A 24,882-nucleotide genomic window follows, 5' to 3' on the forward strand; every position below is an offset into this window, starting at 1 on the left:
CTGTCTCTATGAATTTAACTTCTCTAGGTACTTCATGCAAATAGAATAATACAGTAACTGTCCTTTTAAAATTGTATTTTACTTAGCTTGATGTCTTCAAAGTTCATCCATGTTGCAGCATATGTTGGAATTTTTTTCCATTTTTAAGTACTGAATAATATTCCATTGTATTTATTGAACACATCCTATGTGCCAGTTGCTGGGTATATGGAAAGAAGAATGAAAATGAATAAGGTATAAATATCATAAGAGGAAATGGCTGGGGATTGGAGAAGTCTTGGATACTACTCAAGGTGACAAGATGGGAGTGAGTTATCAATGTAAGAACAGTAAGAAGGCTAAGCAGTGGGTCCCTATTATAGGGTATTTCTAGAGGAATAAGCTTATTTAGGTTGAGTGGGACTAGAGTTTTAGAGGGATGTAAACACTTAAATGACTTTGCCTTGATTCTATAAGCAGTGAATAGGTCACTGAAATATTTTGAGGAGGGTGAAGGCATGGAGCTGGTTTTTAGGAACATTAATCTGACACAGATGAGCAGGTTAGATAGGAATCAGAAAGAGTGCTTTAGTTTCACCCTCTACTTTTCTGGCTTCTTACATTCTATTGGATCTTTTGCTATTCCATAAACTGACATGGCACAAAACCATTTTCATGGCTTTGCTCAGTCTGTTCACTCAGCCTGTATTGCTTTGCTTCCCTTTTCCAGTTTCTTTAATTAGAATTGTTTCTTTATCTATAGGAGGTACCTCTGTTGTGACATCTTTTCTTTCTTATAATGGCTTTTTGTTGTGTTTTAAAAGTGGCTATCTTCCTTACTGGACAATAAGAACAAGTCCCAGAGAACAAGGATAATGTCTTATTCTTCTTGTGTTTCTCATGGGGTTTGTAGTTTGTAGGTGGGCCTAAGAAATCTTTTGTCCATAAAAGAAGGGACAAATACATTAATTAGTACGTACCACATGATAGCTCTTGTGCTAGATCTTGGGATACAGAGCTGAAAGACAGTTTTTCTCAAGAAGCTTATAGTCTAATGCAGTAGTTCTCAAAGTGTGGTCTATAGGCCTCTGGTGGTCTCTAACATCCTTTCAGGTCAAAGCTTTTATAATAATACTAAGACTTCTTTTGGGGGCTTTATTGTGCAGACATTTATACTGATGGCACAAAAGCAATAGTGATGTGTTAGACCTGCTGGTGGCTTAGAACATATCAAGAAACTGATACCAAACTCTATTGTATTATTTTCCACCACACTGACAGTGAAGAAAAAAAAAAAAAAAAAAAAGAACCATTTTTACTTGATTGTCTTTGAGCAAACAGTAAATAATTACTAATTTTATTACATTCCCATCCCTGGAATACACATCTTTTTAATATTCTGTTGGATGAATGGAAAGTACACATAAGGCACTTCTGCATACAGAAATAAGATGGATATCTAGAAGAAAAGCACGTATGCGTTTATTGGAATTACGAGCTCAAATGCCTTTTTGTTTTTTTAAATGAAACACGTGGAAGAGTGACTGACAAAAAATTATTGTTATTTGTAATTGGGTCATTGGGATGTATTTTCTCAAAAATGAGCCAAGTGAGCCTGTCATTTCAAAGAAAGCCATTTTGTGTAGCCAATGATAAAATTTAAGCTTTAAGTAAAAATTAGATTTGGAAAAGTTGTTTCTGCCACTGTGACCTTGATGGTATCCCAATACTTAAAGACTTCTCTGATGATAGTGATGTTAATGAACATTACTTTTTGTTAAATGATATGTTTTGACTCTATAGCTTAGCTTACCAATACATTTGAAAAGACCAGTGTATAATGTTACAAAATTATGTGTGATAGGTAAAAAATTAAGTCAAAGTCCAAGGCTGATAAATGGATTTCTGTGTTATAAAATATGGAAAGTTTATTGGTTATCTGATTCTACATCAAAACTAATCTTTAGGAAACTACTGCTTGTCAAATTTTGGTATAGTATCAAAGGAGAATATCCCCATTTATCTGAACAAGAATATTAAAATACTCTTCCTTTTCCAGTTACATACATGTGTGAGGGTGGATGTTTTTCGTGGACAATAACCAAAACAACACAGTACCACAGACTGAAAACTATGGCAGATTCAAGAATCTGTCTTCTTTTAAGACAGACATCAAAAGAGATTGGCAAAAATGTAAAATAGTGCCTCTTTTCTCACTGTTTTGTTTTTGAAAATACAATTACTTTAAATAAAAATAAGTTAGTATACAATGAGTTTATTACTGTTAATATTAAAATGAACAAATTTTTTATTGTGGTAAAATATACATAACATAAAAATGACTATTTTAATCATTAAGTATACAGCTCATTGTCATCAAGCACACACACATTGTTATGCAGCCATCCTCACCATCCATCTCCAAAACTGTTTCATCATTCCAAGCTGAAACTCTGTACTCATAAATAACTCCATATTCTCCCCCTCCCCAACCTGTAATAACCACCATTCTATGGTCTGTCTCTATGAATTTAACCACTCTAGGTACCTCATATAAATGGAATCGTACAGTATCTTTTTATGACAGATTTATTTTACTTAGCTTGATATCATTAAAGTTCATCCCTGTTGTAATATGTCAGAATTTTCTTTCTTTTTGAGGGCTGAATAATATTCTGTTGTGCTAATATATATATGCATATGATTTTTGTTGATCCATTTATCTATCTATAGACATTTGGATTGTTTCCACCTTTGGCTATTGTTAATAATGGTACTGTGAATGTTGGTATACAAGTATCTGTTTGAGTATCTGTTTCTATTTATTTGGTAATGTACTCAAAAGTGAAATAATTACTGAATCATATGAACTCTATGTTTAATATTTTGAAGAACTGTCATTCTAATAAACAACTATTTTAAATTGTTTTTGTTTTAATTTCCAGTGCAAATATCAATAGATGTCATCCACGTAAACAAAAGCATTCTTGGGTTCTCCATAATTTTTTTGAGATGCAGTCTCACTATGTTGCCCAAGTTGGCCTCAAAGACCTGGGTTCAAGTGACCCTGCAGCCTTAGCCTTCCCAGTAGCTGGGATCACAGGTGCATGCCACTATACCTGGCTCCTCATCAATAATTTCTGAGTGAGCATCCTGAGACTGAAAAGTTTGAATATCAGTGGTCTCATGGAGTGAGTGAAATAGACAGGCCAGTTAAGAAACTACAACAGTGGAGAACAAGTTGGACTGGACCTTGCTCAGAGAGGAATGGCCAGGGTGGTAAGAAGGCTCTGTTACATGAGGAGAACCGAAGAACCCGGGAATATACTGTGGTTTTAAAAGGAGAAGTCTTCAGGGAAGACACAGTAACTGTCTTCAAATTTGGAGCTCTCTCACAGAAGGGACGTTAAGCTTATTTCTCTGACCCCGGGCTGGAGTGGTGGAGGGGAGGGAGGTAGTGGTGGTAAATCTTAAGGAGAATTAATCTCATAATAAATAATAATTTTCTAGTAGAATAGTTCAAAGATGGAATTGACTTAAGTAGGGATGAAGACAGTTTCTAAGTTAGAAAGCAGAGTTTTAAAGTTAGAGTTTCGAAGCCAGAAAATCATTTGGAGAGGATAATCAAGCATTAAATCGTTAGCCAACATAGAGGAATTCTGTAGTCACTTCTAATGCCACAATTCCATGGAGCACAAAATGATGAAGCTCAGGATTAGCATGATAGCATAATGAAAAGTGGAGAGGATGAGTCCTCTTTAGAGGGAATTAAAGAATCCTTGGAACCCTTTTTGTAGACCTTTCTATGCCCTCATTTGTGCTTAATGGAGATTTAGCTTCAGCTAGCTTCTTTGGCCCAGCTGCTACTTTAGCTGCTTTGCTTCTTCAGTTCTCTTTTATTCACCAAGATTAGAAATTTAAGATTGCTAGTGGCCAGTACTTTGGATTAAGACTATTCTAGTAGAAATAGAAAGAAACTGGATTTGTGTGTGGGGGTCGGGAGAAGTTTGGTCATGTGTTTCTAGGAGTATAGAAGGGTGGAGGATGTCAGAATCAGCATAACTAAATGGATGAAGGATGTATGCAGGACCATAACTGCACATATACTATACCCTCTCTGACTAGATTTTATTTTTGAGGCCATTCTTCACCAGCTCTTACAGTGAGTAAGAAGCATTTTGCTTAAAGAAGACTTAACTTTTGTCATAGATACTTGAAAAGCCTCTGCTTCCAGCCTCCTTCACCCACCTCCCTGACAATTTTTTTTTTTTTTTTTTGAGAGGGGGTTTCGCTCTTGTTACCCAGGCTGGAGTGCAATGGCGTGATCTCGGCTCACCGCAACCTCCGCCTCCTGGGTTCAGGCAATTCTCCTGCCTCAGCCTCCTGAGTAGCTGGGATTACAGGCACGCGCCACCATGCCCAGCTAATTTTTTGTATTTTTAGTAGAGACGGGGTTTCACCATGTTGACCAGGATGGTCTCGATCTCTTGACCTCGTGATCCACCCGCCTCGGCCTCCCAAAGTGCTGGGATTACAGGCGTGAGCCACCGCGCCCGGCCTCTCCCTGGCAATTTTTTACAAATATTTAGTCCATTGCCATCTGGGTCATCTTATATTTTATAGCACAGCAACTTTAATTTATATTGGACTTCACAGCCTAAAAATAGCTGAAAATTTTTCTATTTGAGACTCATATTAACTCAGTTAAGGTATTATTTTCCCTATTAAAGAAGAAAAGTACCATACAGAGAGGTTAAGTGACTTGAACAAGCTAGGAAATTAGGCTGACAGGTGATTCCAGATCTTTTGATGCCAAATCCCATTGTCATTTAGTCCCAAATGGTTTTCAAACTATGTTTTATTGTATTTAAGGATTCTGAAAAGTTCTATTCACTTAAAAATATTTAATTCAAAAATTACACTAAGAAACGATATTCTTCCAGATATCAAGTGTTTAGCACATAATCCACTACTGTACTTCCAGATTAACTTGTTTCTGGGTGATCTCAAAATAGAAGCTGTTTCTGTTATCTTTTGTCATGTGTTTGGGACACTTCTTACAAATGCATACTTGATGATAAAGATATAATTCTACACCAGCCCTTTAAAATATCTGGGCTTGCACATGTGTGCTCATGGTATGTTGTTCAAGTACTGAATGTTAATGCAGTGGGTATGCTGTGTTTGGGGTTGGTTGGCCAGGCAAAGCACAAGTGCATCTGTTTAACACAGGCCCCTAGTGATGGTATACTGCTAAGATATAAGACAAGTGAGCTTGTCATACCACATCATGTAGTAGTAAGAGCATGCTATGCATAATTTTAGCAGTGTTGGAAGCTCTTTGTCTGATTTTTGTATTTGTAATAAATTTTAGGATTTATCTCAAAATAACAATTTCCAACTATGCTTCTTTCAATTTCCTACATCATTTTAATTTGGGAGTGTACTGAGATTGCCAGGAAGTCTATTAAAAATGTGAACACATCTCTTTGATCAGGATTTTTCTCTATACTGAGCCACCAAAGCAAAATACAGAAATGGGATATGAGGCTGTATCAGAATAAAGCTGTACCTTTGTAATGTTAATCATAACATTAGCAAATGAGGAAAGGCTCATCATTCCTTTTGTTTGGTAATATCATTTCAATGTGTTTTATGTAGGATTCCTAATAGTGTTTGGATTTCATTTGCAAAATAGGTTCTGTTACTAAATCATGTTTGAGAACCACTGTGCCTTATCATATTATCACTCTCCTGCTTTTGATCTTCAAATACCTGAAGATTTTTATAATTAGCTTAAGTGCAAAGTATATCTAGGAGGTCTAGCAACCTTAAGATACTGAAAATGTTTAGAAAAAATAACAATTTTAAAAAAGTTCTTTAAATTGTCCTCTGAATCATTTTCGAATGCAGGCTTAGTATAAGACAGCTTATTTACTTTTGATTTAGTGCATTTTGAATAATTAGCAGGGTTTGTGCAGCTTTTAAAAATCTTTTCAAGGAGTAACAAATTGGGAAACAGTCTCTTCAGTTAAACATAATTTTTTTCAAATTCCTTGTTTTGTAGGGGGAGGAAATTGAGTAAAAAATAGAATGTGGTTTGGTCAATATAATTTTGTTAAGCAATAATTAATGCCCAGGTGATACTTGGGGTGTAAAAAAAAAAGACCCATTCTTTGCCTTTGAATTTATAGCCTAGTCAGAAAGATAAATAGGTGAGCTGAAAATTACATTGTAATCTGATAACTGCTGAAACAGAGGAACATAATGTTCTATCCTTGCTGTCTGGCCTAGGGAAAGAAGGTGATATTTGAAGGATGTCTTGGAGCTAGCAGGTGTTTGCCAAGGTAGTGCGAGAGAGCACTTCCATCTGAGGAAATATGAATAGCCCTTAAAGGACTGACAGGTAGGAAATCAGTGAATGTAGTTCACGGTGACTAGGGTATGTGTGAGGAGGAGGTGTGAGAAGAGGATGTTGTTAACTTGGTGGAGCAACAGCAGATGAATTTGTAGAGATAAATTGGGTCTACATTGTGAAGGACCAAGTATGCCCTGTTAAGACTTAACGTTTTAGAAAGAAATACTGGAAGATAGATTGGAAAAGGGAGAAATTGGTTCATTCATTCAATAAACGTTTATTGAGCACCTACTGTGTGAAAACAACTATTCTAGGTGCTTGGGATACAGAGTAAAAAAAAAGGCAGAAATGTCTGCCCTAGTGGAGCCTACCACTTCCAATGTAATGAGATAGACGATATACTAATAAACATAGTAAATAAATTTATTGTACAGTATAATAGAAGGTGATAAATGCTAAGAAAGAAGGAAAAATAGAGTAAGGAAGTTTTGAGAATGCCAGGTGGAAGTGGTCACAATTTAAGTAAGGTGGCAAGATGCCCAATTTAGAGGTTGTTGCAGTAATTCAAATGAGAAAGAAGGCTTGCCTTAGACTAAACGTGGGGCTTTAAAATGGAGAGAAAGTATAGATTGGGAGGACATTTTTTTTCCTGTTTTTTTTTGAAACATTTATCCCGTAAGTATATAAATTTATATTTATATTATGGATACAAATCTATAATGTACTGTTATAAGTGAAGCACTTTGTAATGACCACCCTATAAGTGAAACTTTGCCAGCCACACTGGAAACGTCTCCATTTGCCCCATCTCAATGACAAACCCCTCCCTTTCTGATAACGTGATGTTTATGGTAATCACTTTTCTGCATTTCTTTTCTTCTTCTTCTTTTTTTTTTTTTAGCTGTTCTGTTAGAAATTTTATTATTATTTCTTAACTTTTAGCTTCAGGGGTACTTGTTTGTTATACAGGTAAATTGTTTGTCACGGGGGTTTGGTGTACAGATTATTTCGTCACCCAGATAATACACATAATACCCAACAGGTAGTTTCATTCCTCATCCTCCTTCTAACCTCCACCCACAAGTGGGCTGTGGTATCTATTGTTTCATTCTTTGTGTCCATGTGCATTCAATATTTAGTTTCCACTTATAACTGGGAACATGTGGGTTTTGTTTTTCCATTCCTGCTTTTAGTTCACTCAGGATAATGGCCTTCAGCTCCATCCGTGTTGCTAGACATGATCTTGTTGGTTTTTATGGCTGTGTAGTATTCCATGGTGTATATGTACCACATTTTCTTTATCCAATCTACTGTTGATAGGCATTTAGGTTGATTCCATTTCTTTGCTATTTTGAATAGTGCTGCAATGAACATATGCATGCATGCATCTTTATGGTAGAATGATTTATATTCCTTTGGTTATATACCAGTAATTGGGATTTCTGGGTCAAATGGTAGTTTTGTTTAAAGTTCTTTGAGAAATCTCCAAACTGCTTTCTACAATGGCTGAACTAATATACATTCCCACCAGCAGTGTATAAACGTTCCCTTTTCTCCACAGCCTCTCCAGCATGTTATTTTTTGACTTTTAAATTGTAGCCATTCTGACTGGTGTGAAATGGTATCTCGTTGAGGTTTTGATTTGCATTTCTTTAATGATTAGTAACATTGAGAATGTTTTCATATTTTCTGCATTTCTTGATAATTTTGTTAGCCAAATATATACCTCTAGACACTATAGCTTAGTCCTGCCTATTTTTAAAAATGTCTTTGTCTTCTTCTTTTTTTTTTTTTTTTTTGAGACAGAGTTTCGCTCTTTTTACCCAGGCTGGAGTGCAATGGCGCGATCTCGGCTCACTGCAACCTCCGCCTCCTGGGTTCAGGCAATTCTCCTGCCTCAGCCTCCTGAGTAGCTGGGATTACAGGCACGCGCCACCATGCCCAGCTAATTTTTTGTATTTTTAGTAGAGACGGGGTTTCACCATGTTGACCAGGATGGTCTCGATCTCTTGATCTCGTGATCCACCCGCCTCGGCCTCCCAAAGTGCTGGGATTACAGGCGTGAGCCACTGCACCCAGCCTGTCTTTTTTTTGACCTAAGATTTTCTCTCCTTCCTTTCTTTTTCCTTAAAATTTATCAGCTGAAGAACTAGGCTATTTGACCTTAGAATTTCCCATAGCCTGGAGATTTTTCTTATTGCAGATTCATGGTACAGCTCAACATATTCCTCTGTCCTTTATATGTCTTAGAAGTTGACAGCTGAACCCAGAGGCTTCATCAGACTCAGGTGTTACCTTTTTGTCCTGACAATAGGCAGTAGAGCATTATTTCATTGAAAACCACATAATGTCTGATCGTCTCTTTTGCAATGTTAGTAGCTGTTTTTGCTCAGTGCTAGGATTCGTAATTCATTGGGGATTCCACAGTTGTGATATTCTAATGACATCATATCTGTTTTAGTTATTAGCTAGGATACTTTTGCAAAGAGGCAGTTTCTCTTATTTACTGTGTGAATATCCTGTGGGATAGTGCCAATAAAAAAGGCAGCATAAATGCCTTTTTAAAAATCTACCAGTTTTTAAGATAATGAGTTCATTTTCTATCATTCTCCTTTTTTTATTAGTCTATCAACATTTCCAGACTTTGGAAAGGGAGGCTTGATTGGTCAGTTTTAAGAATTTATAGCTACTAGATTGCCCCAGTCTCTTTAGATATCACCTGCTATATTTGGATTAGGCAAAACCCTTCCCCATTTTAACTTCTGTTCTAAAGTTGACTCATCATGTGTTCAAGTGTTTATTTTTTGACTACTTTGGGGTTCTTTTGTTTTCATATACATCAGATAGGCAATTGCTTTCTTCTGCTTCTTCCTGTACAGGTCTTGTGGCAGTTGCTTTATCCTCAGCTGCTTGTATTTCTGGGGGATAGCTTATCATCTAGTTTTGTTGTAAATATTTTCCAAGAGATTTTGGCCTTGCTATCGAGTTGCTTTGTCTGTTTTTATGTGGGAATCAAGACGTTTTAAAAAATCTCACTGCCACCAATGCCGTCTTTCCAGAAAGGGATTGAATCTGGAAGAGTTAGCATGGAATTGGGAATTACTCTGAAGTTTCTAATTTGGAAGATCTGGTAAATTGTAATTTTATTGATGAAGATTTTAAAAATGTAATAGAAGGAACAAGATAGTGAATGGAGGATAAGACCAATTTTTGATTTCTTAGGTTTGAAATACTCTATTTGAAATATCCTTATAGAAATTTCTTCTGAAGAAGTAATGCTGCTAGAATTTGAGAAAGCTAGGTGATGAAACATCAACACTTTGAGAGTAATTACAGCCATTATAAGTGAGAAAAATAATATTTTTGCTCAAAATTGCATTGTGAAAAACCAGTAGAATAGAAAACATGTACTTGAAGACAAGATACTTAATAATGTGCATTTATGAATTAGTAGTTTTATGTATTTTCTACAAATATACACAATGCATTTACACTGAGAAGCAACCCAAAGAGGAAGACACTCTGCAAAGATCCATTTACATGGCACTATGTAAAAATTCATTTACAACTGGTTTTTTAGTTATTAGGTACAGGTGCTGTATATGTTTTATATAATATCAAGGCAATGAATTTATAAAAGCTGAGTATTTTTATTACTTGAGACCCTAGATACAGATGATAAGGACTCATAATCTGCAAGATTTTGTATTTTTAGTAGACTTTAGTATACCATCACAGATCCTTTAAGAGTTAGTGAGAAAGTCTTCTTTTTTATAAGCTAGAGTTCTAAGCTCTGTCTTCAAAGAGGATTTTTCAAATAATATACACTTTTGGACACTCCTTTTTAAACATTTCATTTGTTCCAAATATCAACCCAAATGATTTACTTTTGGTGTCTTTTCCTTTCTTCTTTATTTCTTTATTTTTTTTTTTTAATTAGGCCAGTCTTCAGAGACCTGAAATTAAACTTGAATCATTGAAAGAAGATATTAAGGAATTCTTTAAAATATCAGGTTTGTAATTTTTTCCTAATAACTTAGGGCAAAATAAGAAAATGTTTTATTTATTCCTAATTCTTTAAGACCTCAAGCTTGTACAACCTTCTTACTTTGTTGCCATTGTTCTGTTTTGTTTTGTTTTAGGCTTTTAGCAGCCGGAAGCTATGGTTTTTGGCTTCTTTCTTTAGTGATAAGCAGAAAGGAGAGATGAAAGGGCTTTACTGGGCCAATCAGAAACAGAAACTGAGAACCCATGACTGTATCCTGTCCCTTGGATACCCCTGCAAGCCCAAATAAATAATATTTTATCCCCAGCCTTCCAATTACTCATTTAAAACTGTGAAAACTATGGCAAAGTAGGTTTCTATTTAGGGAGAATTTGAACTTTTAGACGTTTTAACAAAATGGGACAAAAATTCAAGAACTCTGTGAGAATGACTCCTTTGAATGAATCGGTTTTAAATACTGTTTACCTTACTGGTAACATCCTGAAGGGTAAACGCATCCTGAAGGTACTAAAATATCTCCTTAGTTAGGTAATTTTTCTTTTTACTTTTCAGTCATGATTTTTTTTCCTTTTATGCTTTCACAGAAAATAAAAAGAAAATTCTAACTTTTCATAGAGCGAGAGGAGAGAGAGGGCCCCTAGTCTACCATCTGCATATGGGAACTGAGATTTTAAGTCATTGACTCAGATAGCAGCTAAACTAACTGGTCTGACTACTGGTAACTCACAATAATCTGCTTCTATCATCCAGGACTTTGCTGACCAGTTAACTATAACTAGGCATCTTCATCAGGCGCCTGTTTTTTGCTGTTCCATTGGCACATTCCTTACAACTTTAGTAGTACAACATCCAAAAATTTCAGCATTCATTGGGCACTTTGATAGTGAAAAAGGAAATGTTCCTCCCAACTCGATAGAATGGTGCAATAATGATATTATTTTTAAATATCATGTTGATGATTTTGCTACTCAAAGTTAGCCAAGGAATATGGTAAGTTTATAGGAAATAATCCTTAGTAATACTTTACATAGAGATTGGCAGTTGACAAAGTTCTTTCACAAATAAATATGATGCCAAAGTTTTATTGAGATAAATTTAATTGTGATGTATGTTTATTTAAGAAACTAATATGTTCATATATTTTATCATTTTTTAAAAAAACAGGTTGGGAGAAGAAACTTCAGAATGCTGTTTATAGTGAACTGAGTGTGTGAGTTTTCCCACCTATTTCGTAATAGTGTTTTGTTTAGCTATATTTACTTTGTGAGTAATAAAATCAGCATTGCTATGTATACTTGTATTATTATTTTTATTAGTATTTTTACATTTCAAGTAAGTTAATACAATTAAAAATTACTACCATCTTGCCTGGCTAAATCCAGGCAAATTGGTGATTAGGTTGAAAGTAGTCTGGAAGCACTTAGGAAACTGCTGGACAGATGTAGGCAAGGAATAATGGTTACCTAAAATAGTTTACTGTCAGTGGGTAGAACATCTAAGTATATAGGGGGACTTGGGGAACAAGAAAAAATAGAGTCAAGTGTGCTGCACAAGTTTCTGTGCATTTTTCCTATCTGACAACACTTATCTCTGCATATTACTAAATGTAAGCTCCATGAGGGCAGATATTTTAGCCAGTTTTGTTCACTTCTGTATCTGTATCTCTTTTACACTGAGTAGGTTTTCATGAAATATTTCTGAAAAACTAAGTATCTAACTTGATTTTGGTTTTAATATGAATGACTTTTGAGTTGTTTCTTGTTACCTGTAGTTTGGATACATTTCTTTGATCGTTAAATAACTATTAAGATCATCAGTAAATTCTCTCAAGTTTCAATCCTAAATTTCTAAGTTTTATTAAATTTAGACATAATTATCATTAAAAATGGAAGCAAATGATATATTGGACAATGTGAGATAATTTCTAAACTATCTTGCATATAAGACAAGAAATATCATTTGTGAATGGGAAAGGTATGTGAAAGGTAGATTTTAGTGGAAAAATAATTTGCCAGAAATAATCAATTTGTGAAACCATCTTATAGGTTAGATGGGATAGGTTGTCTTTCTCTATTCCAGCAATGTTTCTTATGGACAGCTGAGGACAGATGCAAGTGGTTTCAAATATTATTAACCCTTTACATGCTTTTGTCCCACTTTGGACCAGGAATTTCTTGAGAATTCAGTCTATGGTTCTTGATTATTGGAACATGACTGCTTTGCTGTCGGTACAAATCTGTTGACTAATTTGAAGAGGAATTGTATATTATTGTGAAATAGATTGGAATCTCCAAATAAACATTGACCCATTTTGTCTTCCCACTGCCTTTTCTATCTGATTTCATACCACTCTGTACTTCAGTCATTATGTGTCAGTGATTCCGGCTTTTTCTGATCCTTAAACATTCCAAACACTCTCTCCTCAGAATTCTTGCACTTGCTGTCCCTCTGTTTGGAACATTCTTCCCCTAGATCTTTGCATGCTTGGCTCCTTCTTCACACTCATGTCTTGGTTTAAATATCAAATCCCCTAAGAGGCCTTCACTGCCCTCCAAATGTATTGTATCTCATTACCCTGCTTTCATTTGCTCAGGGTACTTATTATAATCTGATATTACTTTATTTGTATGTTTTTGTAATTATTGTCTTTCTTCATTAGGTCCATGAGAACAGGGAATGTTATCTCAATCATCGCCTTATACTTAGTACCTAGAATGGTGCAAGTATTTGTTGACTAAATCAATTTTCTTAATAAAAACAATACATTTTGAATATAAAATGAAATGTTACTTGGAAAACAGAAAGAATATTTTGTTTCATTTATAACATGGACTACAGAGGTAAGTAGTTTCTTACTAAACAATAATGTGTGATATTTAGCTGCCCCTTTTTGCTCCTAGGTTTCCTTTACCTAGTCATCCTGCTGCACCTCCCGAACATCTTAAAGAACCTTTGGTATACATGAGGAAAGCACAGGTTGGTTATTGTTCCATTTCAGTTTATTTTTTGACACCAAGTTATGTAATGCAGAGCAAAAGATCATTATTGATGTCAGGAGTATATATTATTAATTATGAAAGACTGGGTAAGAATACTAAATTGGTGTTAATGGTATTTGTATATTCTCCCATTTCATTTTCAGTAACCAAGGATCATATCTATTGAACTATGGCAACCCTGGAAAAAAATGGGATAGAAGGGAAAAAATCATCTACCATAGTTGTCTGAAATTTAAAATATGATACAAGTGTAATGTGACAATCTATTCTTCATGGCCTGTGATACTAAAGGAATAAAATGTGAATGAACTGACACTCTCTTTCCTTAAAATTTTGGTTTTTGAAGCCAGAGTTATTGATAGTGTATTTGAAATATATTGGTTCTCACAGCAGGCTGTCACCTATTAATTGTATTTTGTTGTAAAACTCTGATAAACCCGCTATCAAAATGGGTCGGCAAACAGCTAAGAGTAACTTTAAAATAACAAAATAACATAATTTAAACATAAAAACTATGAATAGTTATTAAAATGGAAGCCCAAGAAGTTCAAGCACATGCCTCTAGCTCTTTTAACTGTTCTTCATCTCAGCACAGCCTCATTTACCTCCCCTCAGCCCAGTCCTGTCTGTAAGCCTTCCTCACAGTGCTGCTTGAGTAGGACTTTGTGACTGCCACTGCCAAGGCATTTAATGAGCATCACAGTCAGTTGACCTTCATTCTTCAGCATAGCCTCAGAGATGGCTTTTTTTTTTTTTTTTTTGACAGAGTCTTGTTCTGTTGCCAGGCACCAGGCTGGAGTTCAGTGGCACAGTCTTGGCTCACCGCAACCTCCATCTCCCAGGTTCAAGCAATTCTCCTGCCTCAGCCTCCCGAGTAGCTGGGACTACAGGCATGCACCACCAAACCCAGCTAATTTTTGTATTTTAGTAGAGATAGGGCTTCACCATGTTGACCAGGATGGTCTTCATCTCTTGACATTGTGATCTGCCCGCCTTGGCCTCCCAAAGAGAGGGATTTTTAAAACCTTTTTTGGTATGAAATATTTCAAAGATACCTTAAAGAACTCCCACAAACCCCTAACTCAGCTTCCACGATTATCATCATGGTTCTTCTGCTCTTGAAAATTTTCTGCAGAGTCATCAGATTCCACAACATTGGAAATTAGGCAGATTTTTATTTTTCAACTTTTATTTTCATTTAAAAAATCATTAAAATTAGATGGTGAAAAGAAGCAATATGAATAAAAACCATGGAAATATTTGAGGAAATATATATTTCTGTCTCTAGGTGGTCTCTTTTAGGGCTTTAAATCAGTTAATATTTATTTATCAATTTGTCATAAAGCATAATAGTTAAATGATCCATATGTGAAAGAATTGTGGGGTTTTTTGTTATAAAGATTTAAACTCAAGAAAATAAAACTAAGAAGTCTGGGCCTAAATATTTTTTAGTGAAATTGAAAATTTCTAAACACTATAGAGAAAGTACCAGTTTTAGCATACTAGGTGTAAGAAACAAAACACAAAGGTGTTTTTTTTTTTTTTTTTTTTTAATCATGACTGAAAATAAGAGATAGAGAGGTAAATAATAAGTCCACTCTTAGAGCTTACTGCTAGTTGCTGAGAGTGTATGTGAATAAGTACATGTATGGTACTCCTCTCTTTTCTTTCTGGAGTTACCCGCGTATATCAGGGATCTGCAAACTACAGCCCCCAGGCCAAATCCAACCTGCCACCTGTTTTAATAGGACTGGCAAACTAGGAATTTTATTTTTACTTTTTACATTTTTAACTGGTTTAAAAATCAAAATAAGGATATTCTTCATTCTTTGTAGATTTTGGATATTAGCCCTTTGTCAGATGGGTAGATTGCAAAAATTTTTTCCCATTCTAATGATTGTTTCTTTTGCTGTGCAGAAACTCTTAATTAGATCCCATTTGTCTATTTTGGCTTTTGTTACTGTTGCTTTTGGTGTTTTAATCACGAAGTCCTTGCCCATGCCTATGTCCTAAATGATATTGCCTAGGTTTTCTTCTAGGGTTTTTATGGTGTCAGGTCTTATGTTTAACTCTTTAATCCATCTGGAGTTAATTTTAGTGTAAGGTGTGAGGAAGGGGTCTAGTTTCAGCTTTCTGCCCATGGCTAGCCAGTTTTCCCAACACCATTTATTAAACAGAGAATCTTTTCCCCATTGCTTGTTTTTGTCAGATTTGTCAAAGATCAGATGGTTGTAGATGTATGGTGTTACTTCTGAGGCCTCTGTTCTGTTCCATTGGTCTACATCTCTGTTTTGGTACCAGTACCATGCTGTTTTGATTACTGTAGCCTTGTAGCATGATACCTCCAGCTTTGTTCTTTTTGTTTAGGATTGTCTTGGATATGCAGGCTCTCTTTTGGTTCCATATGAAGTTTAAAGTATTTTTTTTCCAGTTCTGTGAAGAAGGTCAATGGTAGCTTGATGGGGATAGCATTGAATCTTTAATTTGGGCAGTATGGCCATTTCATGATACTGATTCTTCCCAACCATGAGCATGGAATGTTTTTCCATCTGTTTGTGTCCTCTCTTATTTCCTTGAGCAGTGGTTTGTAGTTCTCCTTGAAGAGGTCCTTCACACGCTTTGTTAGTTGTATTCCTAGGTATTTTATTCTCTTCGTAGCAATTGTGAATGGGAGTTTGCTCATGCTTTGGCTTTCTGTTTGTCTGTTATTGGTGTACAGGAATGCATGTGATTTCTGCACATTGATTTTGTATCCTGAGACTTTGCTGAAGTTGCTTATTTGGCTTAAGGAGATTTTGGGCTAAGACTCGGGCTAAATATGCAATCATGTTGTCTGCAAATAGAGACAATTTGACTTCTTCTTTTCCTAATTGAATGCCCTTTATTTCTTTTTCTTGCCTGATTTCTCTGGCTAGAACTTCCAATACTATATTGAATAGGAATAGTGAGAGAGGGCATCCTTGTCTAGTGCCAGTTTTCAAGGGGAATGCTTCCAGTTTTTGCCTGTTCAGTATGATGTTGGCTGTGGGTTTATTGTAAATAGCTTTTATCATTTTGAGATACGTTCCATCGATACCCAGTTATTGAGCCTGTTTAGCTTAAAGGGCTGTAGAATTTTGTCAAAGCCTTCTCTGCATCAATTGAGATGATCATGTGGTTTTTGTCTTTGGTTCTGTTAATGGGATGGATTACATTTATAGATTTGCATATGTTGAATCAGCCTTGCATCTCCAGGATGAAGCCTACTTGATCATGATGGATAAGCTTTTTGATGTGCTGTTGCATTCAGTTTGCCAGTATTTTATTGAAGATTTTTGCTTTGATGTTCATTATGGATATTGGCCTGAAGTTTTCTTTTTCAGTTGTGTCTCTGCCAGGTTTTGGTATCAGGATGATGTTGGTCTCATAAAATGAGTTAGGGAGGATTCCCTCTTTTTGTATTGTTTGGAATAGTTTCAGAAAGAATGGTACCAGTTCCTCTTTGTACGTCTGGTAGAATTCGGCTGTGAACCCATCTGGGCTTGGACTTTTTCTGGTTGGTAGGCTATTAATTGCTGCCTCAACTTCAGACCTTGTTATTGGTCTATTCAGGGATTCAATTTCTCCCTGGTTTAGTCTTAGGAGGGTATAAATGTCCAGAACTTTGTCAGTTTTTTCCCAATTTACTAATTTATGTGCATAGAGTTGTTTGTAGTAATCTCTGATGGTAGTTTGTATTTCTGTGGAATCGATGGTGATATCCCCTTTATCATTTTCTATTGCATCTATTTGATTCTTCTTTCTTTTCTTTTTTATTAGTCTGGCTAGTGGTCTATTTTGTTGATCTTTTCAAAAAGCCCCCTCCTGGATTTATTAATTTTTTTGAAGGGTTTTTGTGTCTCTATCTCCTTCAGTTCTGCTCTGATATTAGTTATTTCTTGTCTTCTGCTAGCTGATCTTTTATGCTGTTTTAAAATTGTGTATTGAAGTCTTGAAAATTTGTATAGTATATTGACCCTTAAACAATGTAGGGTTTAGGGGTGCTGACTCTTCATGCAGTCAGAAATTCACATATAACTTTTGACTACTACCCAGAACTTAACTACTAATAGCCTACTGTTGACCAGAAACCTCACTGATAACATGAAGTATATTGACACATATTTTATATGTTATATATATTATATACAGTATTCTTACAATAAAAAATGCTAGGGAAAAGAAAATGTTATGAAGAAAATTATAAGGAAGAAAATCTATATTTGTTATGAGTTAAGCGGGAGTAGATCATCACAAAGGTCTTCATCCTAATCATCTGCACATAGGGTAGGCTGAGGAGGAGTCGGAGGAAGGGTTGGTCTTGCTGTCTTGCCTGGCAGAGGCAAAAGAGGTAGAGGAGGTGGAAGGGATCCAGGAGAGGCAGGCACACTTGGTGTAATTTTACAGAAATACATTGTAACTCCCATCTGACATTTTTACTTTTTCATTTTTCTAAAAATATTTCTATATGGTACCAGTCCTCTTTCACTGTTTGCTTTAGTTTCAGTAAAAGTCCATATTGCAAAATGGACCCTTCTACGATATGGACACTGAGGTCAAAAGCAGTCTTGAATAATCATAACTCTTCTGCTAGATTGTCTATTGTCAATTTGGTTTTTGGCACCACTTCTTTTATGTGTTCTTCCTCATCATCTGACAGTGGCCTGGAAGCACTCGTCTCCATCAAGTTGTTTTTAATTAATCCTTCTGGTGTGGTGTCTATTAGCTGTTGTATTTCTCTAAAATCCATATCTTGCAACCCTTCACTCCCAACCTTTTTTTTTTTTTTTTGTCGTATCTACAATCTCTTTCATTTTTTTTTTAATTGATTTTCTTGTAAATCCTGTGAAGTCTGTACAACATCTGGAAACCGTTTTCTCCAGCAGGAATTTACTGCTTTGGGCTTGATGGCTTTCATAGCTTTTTCCATAAAAACAATGGCGTCTTCAATGATATAAGTCCTCCAAGCTTTCATGATGCTCTCTGTATTGAGTTTCTCTTCCATAGCACTGGCAAATCTTTTCCATAGGGTGCTGTATATAATGGCACCCTGTGGAAAGGTCCCTGTGACCCAGACCTAGAGGCTGAATTAGAGACATTGTGTTTGAGGGTAGTTAGACCACTTTGATGTCTTCTGTGTTGAACTAATGGTGTTCTGCATGGCGAAGGGCATTATCCAATATCAAAAGAACTTTAAAAGGCAGTCCTTTACTGACAAGGTACTGCCTGTCATCAGGGACAAAGCATAAATGGAACCAGTCTAGAAAAAGGGTTCTTGTTGTCCAGGGCTTCTTCTTGTAAAACCACAAGCCTGGCAATTGGTGTTTATCTTTTCCCTTCAAGGCTCAGGGTTAACAACTTTACAGGTATCAGCAGTCCTCATCCTAAACCCAATTGCATTTACACAAAATGGTGGAATTAGCCTATTTTTTCTTGCCTTAGATCCTGGTACTTGCTTCTCTTGCTTACTAATAAAAGTACTATGTGACATTTTTCTCCCCAGAATAAGGTACTTTCTTCTGCATTGAAAACCTGTTCAGCCAGATATCCTTTTTCCTCAATGATTTTAATGGCATCTGAGAACTCATCTTCTGCCTTTTGATTAGCAGAAGCTGCCTCTCTTGTTATCTTGATATTTTAAAGCCAATCTGCTTTAGAAAATTATCAAACCATCCTTGGCTGGCATTGAATTCTCCAGCTTTAGATCCTTTATCTTTCTTTTGCTTTAAATTGTCGTATATTGACTTCACTTTTTCTCAGATCATATTTGGAGTCTATAGGTATGCCTTTTAGTAACCCTGCACCCACATAAAAGCTGTATTTTCAATACTAGATAAAAGAGTAATTTGCAAAAAATGCAAGGTTTTCTCCCAGTGGTGTAGGTACAGCAATGACCTCATGAATTTCCTTTTCTTTTTTTTTTTTCTGCAATGGTCCTTATGCTGGATTCATTTCTCTTGAAGTGATGGACAACTGCAGCTGCAGACCTCCATCTTCCATACATATCAAACAATTCAACATTTTTTTGCAATGTCATGACTTTTCTTCTTGGGAGCACTTCTAGCATCACTAGTGGCTTTTTGTATGGATCCCATGATACTACTCAGGGACAATATTGTGCTCAACACCATAAAAAGATGTGAGAACTGTGAGAGATCACTTTTTACTGCAATATACAATTTACAGGCCTGTGGAACTGCTCACATGGAGATAATTAACATCACCCAGTGTTTCAAGCAGATACAGCATTTGAATTCACTGCAATAGCAACAGGTGGTGGCTACAAAATAGTTACAGTACTATAGTATGTGCTACAGTTAATTTTATGCAGTTGTGATTTAGTACTGCATCTTTGTATTTGTTTATATTTCTCTTAACTTCAAATGGTGCCATGTAAAATCTGAAAGTATATATATGTTTTCAATAAATTTTAACTTTCTCTGACAATTTTGTGTATATTTTATGGTAGGAAATGATAAAATAGACTACTAGTATCTGCATATATTTTATACATCCAGAACAATCCCAGGTTTTTCTTAAATTTTTTGATATGTCTAGGCCATGTGGTTTGTCTGTGAGGTTTTTTGAAATTCTCGCACATCTCCAGAAATTTTTTCAATATATTTATTGGAAAAAATTTAAATATAAGTAAACCCACACAGTACAAGACTGTGTTGTTCAAGGGTCAACTCTGTATATTATGAGCTATACATCAATATCTATTGTATTTAATAACTTTACTTTCGTTTTTATATCTGAGAATTAAGACCTTTTTATCGATTCTAAAGTTGTTTTCATGAGTTATGAAAATAAGAACACTTGTAAACATAATATAATAGTTAGCAGTTTGGTTCCTTATATAATAGGATAAATAAAAGTTCAGAAATTGGATTTTTAATATGTATGCCAATTTTATCTTATTGTGATCATTTAATTAGAAGTATTTTTTAATAAGCTTTTCTTACCTGTTTCCTCCACCATTTGGGGTGGAGGTAGCAGGTAAGAGAAGGCTTGTTAGAGGAGATGATATTTAATCTGACACCAGAAATGTGAATGAAATTTATCTAAATAAGGCAGGTGTAAAGATTTTGAATGTGGAAGGTAGGTTGTATTATTATAATTAATGTTTGCTCATTAACAACGTACCCAGATAAGAAGTACCCAAATAAGCCTTGGCTCTAAGAGAATTCTTTATATTTAAAGAGATAATTAAAATAAGCCAATAAATAGAGTTAATTTGGGGACCGTTTCATGTAATTTATTGAGTATGCTTTTATTCTTGAAAATCTGTTTCTATAAATGTGGTAAACTGAGGTTTATACATTTCACATATGTATCCTTCAGATGAATTTTTTTTCTGTTCATTCACTGCTTGAGCCATTGCATTACAATTTTTTAAAAATACTTGCAACATTGCTTAGAGTAGAAATCTGTTTAATTATTGAGCATCTATTATGTGCTAGACACAGTGTGATTTGTAGCATGATAGGTGAAGGACAGGGCACTATGAGAGCCCGTAATCAAAGTTGCCTAATGCTATTTTGGGTGGGGGACCAGGTGAGATAAGTCCTAATGGAGGAATAGATATTTAAGCTGATACCTAAAAGGTGAATATGATTTATTTAGACAAGAATAAGAATGTTGGAGGTGTGAGTTGAGCTTGGAGAGCATATTTCAGATAAAGAGTAATGTATTTGAATGTGTATATTGAAGAAGCTATGAATAATGACAGCTGTAGTAAAAGCCATCACTTATTGAATGATAATTATTATATTGTGCCACTGTTTGAGGCAGTTTACATGTATTAATATCTTTAATCTTTGTTATAACCATATAAGGGAACTGTTATTATTATTTCACTTACATTAACTGATTATTACTGTTCTTTATGAGTAATATAGTGTTCTCTCCTTGTTTCCTCATTAGGTCTGAATTTGGGGACTTTGGTATTGTTTTGTTTTGGTTTCAGTGAACCAGAAGTGGCCTGTAGGCACATTTAGTAAAAAGACAAAAAACATTATTATGACATTTTAGCTTGTCATTGAAAATAATATTAAAATATGGTATTTATGGATAATGAAACCTATGACTATTAAAACTTAATTTCTATTTTATAAGAAATAGAAGGGATAACGAAGAAGGTAATCAATGCTATGAAAAATGGTGAGACATATCCAGATTGTGACTCATTCTAAAAGATAAGTGGCCTGGACTTTTTAAAAAAGTCAGTATCATAAAAAAGAAAAGGATAGAGAGATTCTAGATTTAAACTGTAATGAAAGAGATATAACAACCAGTGAAATGTAATGCGTGAATTTTGAATGGATCTCAGATTTTTTTTTTTTTTGTCTGATCTCACCACTTTTATTCAACAGTGTTGGAAATTCTAGTGCCAGTGCAATAAAGAAAGAAAAGGAAATACAAAGCATACAAACCAGAAAGGAATAAATAAAATTATCAGTATTTACAGATGTTATGACTGTACATGTAGAAATTTCCAAGGAATCTAAAAAACAAGGTTTTTTGTTTATTCCTGATCTTGGGGGGAAACATACAATGGTTTTTCACAATTAGGTTTAATATTAGTTATAGATTTTTTTTATTTTAGTTTTATTGCATTTTAGGTTTTGTGTCACATGTGAAGAACATGCAAGATTGTTGCATAGGCACACACGTGGCAGTGTGATCTGCTGCCTTCCTCCCCATCACCCACATCTAGCACTTCTCCCCATGCTATCTCTCCCCAACTCCCCTCCCCCCACTGTCCCTCCCCTATTTCCCCCCAACAGACCCCAGTGTGTAGTGCTCCCCTCCCTGTGTCCATGTGTTTTCATTGTTCAACACCCGCCTATGAGTGAGAACATGCGGTGTATGATCTTCTGCTCTTCTGTCAGTTTACTGAGAATGATGGTTTCCAGGTTCATCCATGTCCCTACAAAGGACACAAACTCATCGTTTTTGATGGCTGCATAATATTCCATGGTGTATATGTGCCACATTTTCCCTGTCCAGCCTATCATCGGTGGCCATTTGGGTTGGTTCCAGGTCTTTGCTATTGTAAACAGTGCTGCAATGAACATTTGTGTGCACATGTCCTTATAGTAGAACGATTTATAATCCTTTGGATATATACCCAGTAACGGGATTGCTGGGTCAAATGGAATTTCTATTTTTAGGTCCTTGAGGAATCGCCACACTGTCTTCCACAATGGTTGAACTAATTTACACTCCCACCAACAGTGTAAAAGTGTTCCTATTTCTCCACATCCTCTCCAGCATCTGTTGTCTCCAGATTTTTTAATGATTGCCATTCTAACTGGCGTGAGGTGGTATCTCAATGTAGTTTTGATTTGCATTTCTCTGATGACCAGTGATGATAAGCATTTTTTCATATGCTTGTTGGCCTCATGTATGAAAGGATCTCAGATTTTTAAAAAAAAACTATAGAAGGTATTTTGAAGACAACTGGAAAATTTAAGTATGACATGAAATATTATTAATTTTCTTAGTTATGATAATGATATTATGATATGTAGGAAAAGGTCCTTAGTCTAAGCATGCTGAAGTATTTAGGGGTAAAATGTCATTTTTGGAAAAATTGCAATATAATAATTTCTGTAAATTTTTGTCTTTTACTTGGTCATTAATGGAATTCCTAAGTGTTAAAATGCTTAAATTTAACTTATCTTTTAATCTGATATTTTCCATATAATGTTTTATTACCATATGACTTGTTGACATTTTAAAAAATCTATCCTCATTCCCATCTTCAACTAAAATGTCAGTTATTTGAGGATTGAGGCCTTCTGTTATTCACCGCTTCATTCATAGCACAAAGGATAGTATCTGGCATATAGTAGGCCACAGTCCGTATTTGTTGAGTGAACTGATGTAAGGACAATCAGTCTCAATGGGCCTTACCATTTCTATGTAATTCATAATATCTTTAATATTTTTTATTAGTTTTAGTATTGTTACTAGAAAAGATAATTGATTGTTTTTTATGTTTTAGGGAAGTTGGGAAAAAAGAATTTTGAAGAGTTTAAATAGCATGTGCACTGAACTGAGTATCCCACTGGCACGAAAGGTACTTTTAAACATTTTTCTGTTTAAGTATTTCGTTGTGAATCAAATACTAGAAAGTATGAAATTATATTACTGTTAGGCACATTTATTTATTTATTTTTACTAGTATATCAACTTGTTTTGAAACAAAAATCTGTAAAAGGCCAATTATGTGTGTATATTCCATATAGATTTCTATTTTTTTGTGTGCTATAATTATTGTAACAAATCTGTATCTTTAAAAATAAATAGAAATATGAATCTATAGTATAGATGAGTTAGACATTTGGCCGTAAAGATTAGGAATATGCTTTAAAGATTTTAATTACCTTTAGTTTACTTACTTTTTGGCTGATTAGCACAGCAGCCATATTCCTTGAATCACAGATAGAGTTCAGGTATACTGTAATCTTGTAATAGGCAATATGGTACCATCTTTCAGTATAAACGTAGGAAACAAAAAGGATAATTTGTCATCTCTCTGTAGAACTGGAATTCTATGTAGATCTAATACTGAACATATATCTGTTACTCTGGACACTGAGGAGAAAGAGGAGAAAGAAAAGAAAAAGCACTTGAGGGATGTTCTGTATTCTTGGTAGCTGCTCGTAAGTAGGAGAGAGCCAGTTTCACATCATTCTCCCTACCTGCTATTTATTCCCTGTTGTTGGACAGGATGTAGTGGATATACTTTGGATAATATCCAAGGAAAAATTACTGAAGGCAGCAGAAGGATGGTGTTTGAAAAATGATACGTTTACATTAAAAACTGTCTAAATATGTAGTGTTGTATAATACTCTGCCTTTCATATAGAAAGATGATGCTACTGACTCTTAGTCACATTCTCTTGGCCAGCACCCCTTGTGATGCTTTTCTGAGACTGCTGGATGGGAGAACGAGATGTAGTATGTGGCTGAGGCGCAGTTTTTCATTGCGAATTTTACTGACCAGTTTACAGATCACTTACCTTCTTTTATTGGACTCATTAGCACCATGTTCTAACTAAGCCATTGAGACTAGGCGTGACCTAATAGTTAAATAATAATTTAAGTGCAGTTACCCAAATTGAACATGTTTAATGAAATTATTTATCCTGTTATGGTAGTTTATTTAAGCTTTTAAATAAGTTATTGATTCTTGTGTTTAGATGTATTGCTAGACTTCAAAAAATTAAACCAGTTCTAAAATTACCTTTTCCAGAGGCCAGTTGGAGAACAGAAAGAACTTCTTAATAAATGGAATGAAATGGGAACTGATGAACCAGGTATGTGAAAATTTTTTTTCAAAATGTAGTGGAAAAAGAATTGCCTTCTTAATTGTGGATCCAAAGTAACAGAATTAACAATTCTTTTGGAAAGATGGCAATTTTCCTTCTCATTAATTTTCTATCATCTGAAAAACCAGAATTAGGCTGGCCTACTCAAACTCCCTAACACCATGTGCGACTAATAAATAC

At 35.1% G+C, this 24,882-nt stretch overlaps 1 protein-coding gene across 2 annotated transcripts in view; it reads left to right on the plus strand.

Moving 5' to 3' along the window:
* The window catches only part of TBC1D19 (TBC1 domain family member 19), a 146,491-nt gene that overhangs the window by 15,841 nt on the left and 105,768 nt on the right, over positions 1-24,882 (plus strand). For both annotated transcript variants that reach the window (XM_032273647.1, XM_032273642.1), the window contains exons 2-6: positions 10,278-10,350; positions 11,508-11,553; positions 13,244-13,319; positions 23,373-23,447; positions 24,627-24,690. In XM_032273647.1, coding sequence (XP_032129538.1) covers positions 10,278-10,350; positions 11,508-11,553; positions 13,244-13,319; positions 23,373-23,447; positions 24,627-24,690 — 334 coding nt within the window. The remainder of the gene's footprint in view (positions 1-10,277; positions 10,351-11,507; positions 11,554-13,243; positions 13,320-23,372; positions 23,448-24,626; positions 24,691-24,882) is intronic.

Source organism: Sapajus apella, unplaced genomic scaffold (genome assembly GCF_009761245.1).
Source record: "Sapajus apella isolate SASKATOON/1434 unplaced genomic scaffold, GSC_monkey_1.0 scaffold5, whole genome shotgun sequence".
Taxonomy (NCBI): domain Eukaryota; kingdom Metazoa; phylum Chordata; class Mammalia; order Primates; family Cebidae; genus Sapajus; species Sapajus apella.